Source organism: Clarias gariepinus, chromosome 22, assembly GCF_024256425.1.
Source record: "Clarias gariepinus isolate MV-2021 ecotype Netherlands chromosome 22, CGAR_prim_01v2, whole genome shotgun sequence".
NCBI lineage: Eukaryota > Metazoa > Chordata > Actinopteri > Siluriformes > Clariidae > Clarias > Clarias gariepinus.
In genome coordinates, this window is record NC_071121.1 from 2,101,841 (window position 1) to 2,113,592 (window position 11,752).

Below are 11,752 nucleotides of genomic sequence, written 5' to 3' on the forward strand. Positions count from 1 at the left end.
TTGTTGTTATTGTTGTTTGCTACATATTTGAATTTATTATCTAATATCACTGTTATTGTTATTTTTCTTATTGTTGTTGTTGTTGATGATGATGATGATGATATTAACTATACAACATCTTTCTTGTTTCACGTTTTTCCCAGTTCACACGTGCTGAGGAAGCTCTTGCGTAGATGCTCAGGTTCCTAGTCAGAGCTTGAACGTCATCTTGATTTTTAATAAAAACGGTTACGTCGTCGGCATCTGACAACACAAGTCTCTCCTGTGACCCTCTGGCAGAAGAGCCCTGTAGCTCGACTCCTAGTTTGTGTAGCAATGGTTCTATGGCGAGACTACAGAGTTGTCCAGGCCACTCCTGTCTAATTCCCTGTTTCATTTGGAAAGGGCAGCTGAGACCACCTCGAATCTTAAGTGTAAAAGCAGCTCCAGAGAATAAAAGTTCAAAACACCATAAAAAATTGTTTTCTATACCAGGATTCAAGTGTCTGGAAAAGGTATTCATGGTCAACTTTATCAAAAGCCCCAAGTCTTCTTTTTTTTAAATAAGCTATAAAACCGCCCTTGTGCAGCTCACCTGTAGCTTCCCACTGCTAAAAGCACATTAAAAAACTTCATACAGATCAGTACCTATTACATTCCAGAAGAATTTATAAAATTTACTCGTTAATTTCCGTCTAGTCCTGGTGAGCATCCTATTGAGAGCTGTTGAACAGCATCAGTTAATTCCTGTAGCTCCAGTTCTGCGTCCAGCACAGTGCTTTGCTCCAGGGACAGTTTTGGAATCTCCCTGAGTGGTTCCTCTCTGCAGGATGGATCACGGGGATCTGCCCTGTAGAGCTGAGCGTAGAAGTCTGTGGCCGCTCTCCTCATCTCACTTGGGTCAATCTGCTCGTGTTAGACACACCATCTGATTTTGAGGTTTAATTTTTTTCTGGACAGATTAAAGAAGAAAGCACTGGGAGCATCCATGTCCTTGATGCAGGAGATACGATGTCTGATCAGGGCTGTTTTCTTGTTCGTGGAGGAAGGAGGTTAAAGCTTTTCTTTTTTCTTCCAGGAGTCGGCCCATTTTGACGTCGTTCTTGCTGACCATTTCGCTTTCTGTTTGAGTAATTTCTGCCGCAAGTTCTTTTATAGTGGTTTTAAAAGTGCCTGATGTGTGGTCAGTGTAGTTTTTGCAGAAATTTTTTATTGGATTTTTTCCCACCTCCTACCAAGAGACCAAACTGCTAAAATCCCCATTTTTATCTTTCCATTTATTCCATAAAACTTTACATTTTTCATAAAAGATCTCATCCTGTAATAGTTTTATATTAAAATGCCACTCTGAGCTCCTCGAGCGCCTCAGCAGACTTTGGGTGTGGTTCCTCACCGTTTCGGTCTAGGGTGCAGTCTACTGTGCAGTTACAGTCCCCTCCCATTACTGTTGTAGATTTATTTCCAGTTCTTTGTATTGTATTTTTTATTCTATTCAAATGTTGGATTCTCTCGCTACCATTGTTAGGGGCGTACACATTTAAAAAAGTAAAAACTTTCTTTTTTATTTCTGCTTTTACCATTAAAACTCCTTCACGAATTCTGTAACGTCAACCTTGCTCATGCCCACTGCTTTATTAAAAGCTATCGCCACACCAGTACTGATGTTGGAACCATGACTTTGGAAAAGTTTCCCTTCCCACCACATGGCCCACTCAGTCTCGTTGGCTTGGTCACTATGTGTCTCCTGTAGGAAGACAACAGCAAATGATGAACTGTTAGATGCGCATGCGCGAGCGTGCAGCAGCTTGGTGCGGTTGCTCTCGGAATTTTCGTGTGTTTTTACTTTTATTTTACTTTCTTTCCATTATTTACTTATAACTTTATTTTGTATTTACTAAGTAAGGTCGCCCTTTCAAACCATGCATTTTGAAAGTGTTCAAGCAATTTCCCTCTGGGATTAATAAAGTTATTTGAATCTTGAATCTTGAAATGATTGATTTTTTGTAAGTTTTCTTCAGATATTCATCTACATCAAGAGTATAGAGCTGTTGATCTCCCCCAAAACATGACACACTGTTATATCAATTGTTTTCTTCGAAATCTTCATCCACTGAGTCTTTATCTTGCTCTAAGAGTGATGTTATTTCTTCCACACTGCCTGCCCCACCAATGTTATTTAACCCACCCAATGAGACTGGTTCCCTTACAGTGTTTGAACCCCCTGCTGAAACTAGACCTTCCTGAGTGTCCTGTGTGCTTTTTTTCACTCTGGGCTCTCCAGCCCCCTTCACCTCTTCACTGTTCACTCTTTGTTTGTGCATCTCCTATCTGCTCAAGATCGGTCGTTACACTGCTCTCTACTGTGGGCTGGCCCCCATCCTGCCCCTCTGCAGTACGTGACTGCTCCACGCTAGAGCTCGCTCCCTCCTGCACCACTACACCACCTGTCTGCTCCACACTGGAACCTGCTCCATCCTGCACCACTGCCCTGACCCCACTAGGCCCAGCCTTCTCCCTGACCTGTGCTCTATGTGGGCAGCTGAACTTTTTGTGCCCGATGTCCCCACATTCGAAACACCTCATGCTCCCAGTGCTGGTGCCCTCTTATGTGTGACTCTGAATGAGATGTCCATAGGGTTAGGGTTAGGGTTGGGTGACGGAGTGAGCAAGGACGGGCTCCACCGCTCGGGTGAGCCACCATCCCTGCACCTCACTACGAGATCAACGGCTCCACACAACAGCGGATTAAACTAATTACGCGGTGTGCTCAGTATTGTTGTCTAGATGTTTGATATATTTATTTATGTTTGTGCTTTCGCCTGGCATGTGGAAGGCCCGGGTTTGATTCCCAGCCAGTGCCCAAACCCCCCAGCCACTGGATGCAGTGCCGGTCCTAAAATGGGAGGTTTGCGTCAGGAAGGGCATCCGGTGTAAAACCTCTGCCAAGTTGTTGTGCGGACTGGGTACCCCGCTGTGGCGACCTCTCGCCTGGAGCGGCCAAAACAACTTTAGAAAATAAGCTAAAAAGTGTTCGAAAGTTTTTAAAAAGATTTAAAAACGCTCATTCGCTCTCACACCACCTCCCAGCATGCACCAGAGAGAGAGAAAGAGAGAGAGAGACTTAACACCCGCGTTTAACCTGAATTCAGTAGTGAAGGGAAGTTTGAATCATTTTAGTGATTCGGTTCTTTGAATCTTTTTTGAGTCATTTAGTTCATTTCGTTCTTTTAATCAAAAATAAAATAAAATGTTGCATTTTCAATAAAAAAAATCCCCATACAAATTTTGGCTATAATTCCAGTAATGAAAATATTACAATGCAGCTGAACATATTATAATAAACAGAATAATAAATAACTCACTATCATATCTTTCAGTCTGAGTCGTTCGTTCTTTTGAATCTATTGTACTGCATAGCGTCTATGGGAGTCACGTGACAAAGGAACGAACGACTCGGATCTCGAAGATTCGTTCGATTCTGTTTCCTGTGTACTGCATTACGTAGCGGCTGTGGGAGTCACGTGACAAAGGAACGAACGCAGTAGAAGAGTCATTGAGAAAGAATCGCTCAATTCTGTTTCCTGTACATGACCCGCGATGATGATTTGCGCATGCGCGCCCAGTAGAAAATCAACGAATCACACTCCGAGATACTCGTTCATCTGAGTCACGTTAAAGACTCGTTTAAAAAGAACGAATCGTTCATAACCGACCCATCAGGACCGAACTGCGAATCTGTACGTGTGTGTGTGTGTGTGTGTTCGGGGGATTTATGCAGGACCAGCTCCAGTGTGTTTCATGTGAGTCACATGACCTGTTTTTAAACACATTGTTTTCTGTAGGAAAGTGAAACTAAATCACCAGCAGGACTGAGATCTTATGTTTAAACCAAGATTTATTTAAATCTCATTAATTGTTTTTTTTTTTGTTGTAGATTTTCATGCACTATTTCTTAACTTAGTGTTTTGTATTATTGAAATAAGAGCAGAGTTGATGTAGGATATGATGACCTGAAATAACCCTGAACTCAGCAGTGATGATGATGATGATGATATGCAGCATCAGTAGATTAATTAACAATATTAGAAAATATTTCTAATTAAAGTCACGTATTGATCTTTATAACTAATACATCACCTCAAATATTTATTTTCTTAATTGATAACTTCTATGATTGACGTCTTCACTTTTGGGTGATTGGTTCCTACATTACCCACAATGCAGCACTAACAGTGGTGCAGCAGCGCTTTAGTCTTTTTGTTCATACTGTATGCTCAAATCATCATCTGTAAGTTGTATTTAAATTGTAAAAATATATATTCACAAAAAATCAACTCACCTGGTCTAGCCAATCGGATGGTGAGGTCGCATCAGATTGGCTAAAGAGTATGAGTGACCCACATTGCTGCACGCAAAGTCTCCAAAATACACACACACAAATCCAGAGCGATTCGTACAAGAAAGACGATTTTCACATTTACAGTCCATGATACACTCGTAAATTTTGAACATTCAAAAGTTTTGTATACAGTTGTACATCTGTAAATTGTGTTTTGCATTGGTGAAATGTATATTATGAATATGAATATATGAGTTGTTTTTTTGTGAATATATATTTTTTCGTGCACGTGAATTGGGATACGCAGGTGTGCATTGTGTCTTTTGTGTGGATTATTAATGAGACTAATTTGCTTCCATAAACTAGCTACTGAAGCTCACACATTTGCAACAACGTCATTTGCAACTTATGTCATTAATACTGTATGTTGGTTAAAAAAAATGCAATTACGAGGGAGAAAAGATTTTTGTTTCAGGAGCTCCAGTGTATATATCTGTATTTTTGTCTGTTTAATTGCCATTGAACCGACACTAATAATACCCCTATCTCACCTACGCGGTTTCGTGTTGTGGCCGTAAGTACTGCATAGGTGAGATAGGGGTATAAGGACAATATCCATCTGTGATGTCATAGCGAACCCGACACGGACATAGAGTATCAAACGAACAAACAAACAAACAAACAAACAAACTGCGCCAAATAACTAATTAGCGCCAGAATCAATAAATCTTGCAATACAAGCATCTTCAATAGGTTTCAGCACAGAGGTTAACTTTAATGACATGCTAGAAGTATGATATGGTTCATTAAATCAGTGCATAGTTTATTTTTGTTCATCTTTATTTTTGTTCATCATTCAATTTGCCTCGGCATACAAGCATTTTCGGCATACAAGCAAACGAACTGAAAACCTGCTAAGTTGCGCGTACGTAACTCATTTGCAACAAGTTTACATACTTTTTGTGGCGTTTTTTTTTTTTTTTGCATTTTGTGCAAGATTTAGTTAAGATATGCAAAAAATTATATCTTAGCAAGTGAAAATATCTTGAAAATAGAGAAATTAAAAAAGTGTATCTACATTTTGTGTAAATAAGATTACAACAAACCAAATATAAGATTATTAAGCTTATTTCTAATCAATTTCTACTAAAAAAAAAAAAGATAATTTTGGTAATTTTTAAGAATTTGTTTCTTGAAAGAAGCAAAATTATCTGCCAATCGAACTAAAACAAATTGTTTACAATTTTAGTAACATTCAACTTGAAATAAGCTTAATAATCTTACATTTGCTTTAATGTAAACTACTTTTAAGAAATTATAGCTAGAGTTAGACAGTGCACATACAGCGCTGATACATGGTACATCACCATGAGTGAACAAAGCACCGCGTGAGACTCGCCAACAAACAGCTAGTCGGCTAACAGCGGTCATTATCTTCATTTAAGCATGTAATTGAGTAACAGTATACCGTAGTAACAGTATGTGCTAAACTGCAGCAGTGAAGTCGTCTGGTTCCTTATTTCCAGTCTTTCCTCACTGCTAATTTCATCGACTCAGTCTAAGTTAAAAGCTCAGACAATACCTAAAGCCAATCTACTGGAATGTGGATCTACAGGACATGCAGATCTACATTTCATTTCAGGTTCGGGTTTTGCGCTGAGTAAAGAACATGACGCATTAGGGCAAGAGAAAAAATTTCAATAAATGAAGTACTTTGTTACTAAAGCGTTACGGCAGATGATTTGTACGTTGCACGTTAAGCATTACTTAAATTCAGTACATGTAGTGTTACTGTTTATTTTCCAAATTTAAAACATTCAGGTGAAAAAAGTCCTTACAGTTGAATGTGATCGACACGGCACAGTCTGAAATCACGTGAAATAGACTGTATGAGTTAACAAATAATCATGGGAAGGAACTTCATGCAACATTTCCTGACATCCTTTTTTAAAAAAAAATAAATAAAAAAACCCCAAACACACACCCACACACGTTTGCACAATGTTCCTCTCACCGCACTAGTAGTTACCAGCCGAAGCTGCTTTTATGTTTAAAGAGATTCCTTAGCACTGTGGGGTTAATGACACGTAACAGCTGGACGCAAGCAGGTTATGGAACGTTTAGGAAAACTGGGATCCATGTCCAGTTCTGTGTCTTGGTTGTCCAACATCACTAGAATATAGTGGTTAAAGTTATGTAATAGCTAATGACTAATGACAAGTTAGCTCATCATGTAGCACGTCATGCTTGAGCCGTACACAAAACAAGTCATTGGAGAATGTTTTAGCTAAGTGCTGCTCTGTCCGTACATTTAAGGTAAAAGATACTTCTCGAGTCTGACATCTAAGTGGAAAAAAGCTACATGCATTCGGAATATAAGGGAACGTTCTTATATGAGGTCACAGTAGGGAGAGAATCTAACTAGAACACACACACTATGTCGTACTGTATGTGTATGTCTAAAAATCACCAAACAGTGATTTTTGCATAATATGTCCCCTTTAAATTTGTTCAAAGGTAAATGTATTTACAGAAACCCTTTTTTTTTTTATTTTGATATCTTTAATTTAAGGTCAGTTATTTAAGTAATTTAAGGCTATCCTGTAACCAGTACACATTCAGCCTTAAAGCCTGTATTTGAGTTCAGATATATAAGACTCTTTGTGTGTTGTTGTTCCGTGTAGGCTTGGGCCGGCCCAGACCGCGAGGCCGAGGGACCATGTGGGAGTCATATGAACGCCGGAGATAAGGCACAGACAGATAGAGAGAGGGACAAAAACATAGGAAGTCGCTTTATTTGTTCCTGAAATGAACACGACCACCGAGCCCCCGCACCCAGACGGAGGAGACGCGTCCCTGGCGTACGTGCTGATCCCGTTTTTCATCATCACGGTCGTGGGGATTGTCGTAGCCGCGGTACGTAATTAAACTGAGCCTGGGTTCATGTTTAAACAGCATGTTTTCTAGGATTTGTCTGTCTTTAAGTTTGCATGTGTGTGAATGGAGGGAATGAGCTGAAAATCACATGATTGACCCAAGTTCGATAATTAAAGGAAGAAAAAACCAACAAACAATGAAGCTCTTTATTCAGATTTATTCAAGAAGAGCTGCAGCACCGTGTCGCTCTCACACGAACAGTGTCTTTGTGTTCGATAGAAACGGATGGAATGTTCAGTAGATTTACAATTCCTGAAGAAAGAAAGGTGTGTGGAGGTGGGCGGGTGGGATTGGGGGGAGAGAAAAGGTAGATAGGAAGATAAAAAAAAAGATAAGAAGAACAACAGAATAAAAGAAGTTTGGAGAAGAAGTGAAGGGAAAGAGAAAAGAAATGTTAGAGGAAAGACAAGATAAAGGACAGAAAGATAATAATAATAATCATCATCATAATACCAATAATAATTATAATAATAATAATAATAGTAATAATGTGTCTCATTTTTGCAGGTGTTGTACATGAAGAGGAGACAGAGGTAAAAATTTCCACCACTGCATCCTAACATCTGTTTGGTTGGAATAACACATGCATTTTTGTACTTAGTTTTTTCTCCGTCACTCTCTTCTTTTAAAACGTCTTCTTTACCCCAAACATTGTCACTCTATTAATACGAACTGAAAAGTGTCTAAAGTTTACATCCAATTTATTTAGTTATGTTTCTGCCTCTAGGAGGCGTGGCATGTAGTCACTCACTCACTCACTCATTTACATGTAGTTATTTGTGAGATGCTCTTATCCAGAGCGGCTTACAAAAGTGCTTGGCACTCATGGTCTATACCGCTTTATCCTGTATACAGGGTCGCGGGGGGCCTGGAGCCCATCCCAGAAGACTTAGGGAATGGGGCGGAGTACACCCTGGGAAGGGTTCAAATCCATTACAGGACAAACACACACACTATGGGAAATTTGGGAACGTCAGTTAGCCTAATCCGCATGTTGTTGGACTGTGGGAGGAAACCGGAGAACCCGGGGGAACCCACCGAGGTTTGGCATGGCGACTGATTGATCAAACGTAACAGAAACCTGCTGATCGGTGTAGATCATTACAAACATAATACAGTAACGTTCTATAAGATCCTAAACCTACAAAGGAAAATTGTCATTGTGGCAGACTCTGAAAATCAGATATGTTTATTATTCAATTATTTTTCCTCTAACCTGCTCCACTTCTGATTTCAAACACCTGCCGCACGTAGAAACGTTTCACGCAGGAAATTATGCAATTATGCATCACAGTCAGCAGGTGGCGATATTATAACACATCGAATACAGTATAACACGCCACCACGGTTATGTGACGCAACGGCATGCGACAACTTGGCGGAGCGCAAAAGTACAGAAATATTAGTTGTAAGATGTAGTGTAGCAAAAGTAAAAAAACAAAAAAAAACAAATACCCACTAATGAAACGACTCCAGTACAGTACGGAGACGCGGAATACAGACTTAACACGCTAACGAAGTGAGGTTACCTTCCACCTCCGCATGGTACAGCACAGTATAATTGATATGCAGTGCTTTTGAGTCAGATCTTATATAAAAAATAAATAAATAAATAAGGGTTAGAGATGCATGGGTGGAAAAGTATAACCGTATCTTTATTTATTTATTCATTTATTTATTTAGGATTGACAGGTTACGGCACCGGCTGCTCCCGATGTACACGTACGACCCGACTGAGGAGCTGAACGAAGCCGAGCAGGAGCTGTGGAGAGAAGACGACATGAAGGTCACTAAAACAAAACTTCTAAAGTTTCTAATTAATTTCCCGCTCGTCCCGCAGAAACATCTGGAAGTGTCTCAGTGTCTCAATGCATTACCTCCATTCTGTAAAGTACTTTATTATTTTGACGTCTAAAATTATAATTAGACAGGAGACGATAATTCTAAGGAGACATCATTAGGACTCGAACGGCCCTCATAGACGGTGACACTGATTTAGACTGGTGTAACGTAACTCTGATTGGTACAAAATGTCTTGCAGGGCTGGACGACGACGTACCAACAGCGGTGGCCTCTGCTCCCGAAGGACCCGGACGTGTGACGGAAGACGTGATCTCCACTCACACATGATTAGTAGACTGGAGTCTTCTGGACTTCCCATGTGATCGGAAGCTTTATAGGGGAAAACGGCAAAGCCAGGGAATGAAACGGGGAAAATGGAGGACGCGGCCTTTGATCTGCTGATCAGTAACGTTAATATACAGAAGGAAATCCAGGATAAATTACTGGAACTGTGAAGAAGTCGATTTATTTTTAGTGCAGGTTCACGCACAGCTTTTATCACCATGCCAGAACGTCTCCGGTGTATAAACAACAACAAAAACAGGTCCAGAAGTGTGAATAAGTCGTCACCATCCTGACGAGACCAAGCATGACGTTACCAGAGATGATTCATGATGCAGATAAAAGTTTAAAATGATGCACTTGATGGATCAGAGATTTTTGTTTACATTTGTTTGTTTAAAACTTTGATCTAAAGACACATCCTACTTAAGATGCGTGGGAGACCATTTGGAGATGCTGGAATATTAACAGCGTAAACATTTATTATTATCATTATTATTAATAATACTGCAACTGCAGTTTAAGTTGTTCTGGAATTCAGTGCAGGACCTTCACCTCCCTCGTGTTTCAGTATTGATACTGAAATAAGTCACACTCTAGTATCAGTCCTGAGACATGGAACCTTTAACGTAACTCAGTTATTGTTTTGTCTGTTCCTTAATGCTAATGATTGTTACATTTATCACCTGCTACCATATGGTACTTCCTTTTTTTATTTATAAAATTTTTTTTTTTTTACAGCTATGACTAAATGAGCATGATATCAGGTTTACAAGTTTTTCCCCCATGACTATCACTGTCCTCAGATTGGTGTGTGTGTGTGTGGGTGTACTGAACACACACCTGCCCCGTTTCTGATTCGACACTCGGCTGGTGTAAAAACAGTAGTGTATCAGGAAACGTTGCGCTCTTCCAGTCCTGCTGTAAAGCCTTAAATCAAACACAGGGTGTTGTGAACTCTTGTTGGAGATGGACATGTGACCTTCAGTAAATTAGGCTCCGCCTACAGCACTGGAACCGAAACCAGAAGCCACAGTGATGAAATCAGCATGAGATTTAAAGCGTATTACAGATTTATAATTCGTGTTCTATTAATGTGTTGCATTAAATGTGACTGTAAATAACAGTTTACAACTTTTTCTTTTGTAACAAGTTATTTCTGTAATGCAAGTAAGCGGAGGTTGGTAAACACTAACTAAAAAAAAAAAAAAAAAAACACACGTCATACACTGTTTGTCCATTGGACGACTTTAGCTTTGACTACAGCACACGTTCACTCTGGCTTTGCTTCAACAACTTTATGCAACATCATGGGATTTATTCCCCTCCAAAGTCAACACACTCTGTAAACGTCTCCAGCATGTCCCCGTGACTTTCAGTGGCATCAAGGTCAGGACTCATGTGGTGTCCAGTTCATGTGTGTTCACAGAGCCACTCTCACACTCTGGTGATTCAGTACATTCAGGTGGTCAGCTGACTTTATTTTATTGCCCCATAACGTTACTGAGTCTAGACCTGAGTAACTGATCAACCCCAGATCATAACACTGTCTCCAGAGGCTTGTACAGTGGACACTATGCATGATGGGAGCATCGCTTCATGTCCTTCCCTTCTCACCCTGACACGCCCATCACTCTGGGATAGGCTCAGTCTGGACTCATCAGGTCACATGACCTTTTTCCATCACTCTAAAGTCCAGTCTTTATGTTTTCTAGTGAACTAAAGGCTAACAAGTGGTTTTCTTATGGGGACACAGCTGATCAGTCCCAATTCTGTGATTTCTCATCACATTGTGTGTGTGAAAACACTCTTGGTATCAATATTAAACACAGCTCTGATCTGCAGCAAACTTTTTTTTTTTTAACATGCAACTTCAACGAACATGTAAGTGATCTCCAGTAGTGCTGAATGAATTGCTACTAGTTAAAACGTATTAAATAACGACAGTAATTTTCCAATTAAAGGGCCGAGGAGCAGAACAGAGGCGTAGGAATCATTAACTTTATTACCAGTCTGAATACAAATCCTTGCAGGCCACAATTAAAAAAAAAAAAAAAAAAAAAAAAAAAAAATACACACACGAGTTTGTACATTGTAAAGACTGAACCCAAACCAGTTTACAGTGTGCAGCCAAAACACACACACACACACACAGGGTGAAAACATCAGTAATTAAAATCTGAAGTACCAGAGTATAAGTGAGGAACTGGAACGGAGGGGAAAGTTGAGGTTAAAGCAGGATGTTCGTGAGTATCTTATACATGATCGATCAAATGTGAAGAACAACGTTTAAAAAAATATACATTTCATAATGACAGTAAATATTAGCACTTAAGTCAACCATTCCAATTAGGATTCATTATCAATTTGGTG

The 11,752-nt window shown here is 39.8% G+C and overlaps 1 protein-coding gene across 1 annotated transcript; it reads left to right on the forward strand.

Moving 5' to 3' along the window:
• The first annotated feature begins 3,591 nt into the window (after nt 1–3,591).
• On the forward strand, nt 3,592–11,593 carry smim29 (small integral membrane protein 29). The gene is made up of 5 exons (XM_053482348.1): nt 3,592–3,779; nt 7,003–7,234; nt 7,763–7,788; nt 8,939–9,041; nt 9,297–11,593. The coding sequence occupies exons 2-5, from the start codon at nt 7,127–7,129 to the stop codon at nt 9,354–9,356; spliced, it is 297 nt and encodes a 98-aa protein (XP_053338323.1). The 5' UTR covers nt 3,592–3,779; nt 7,003–7,126; the 3' UTR covers nt 9,357–11,593.
• Nucleotides 11,594–11,752: the final 159 nt, after the last annotated feature.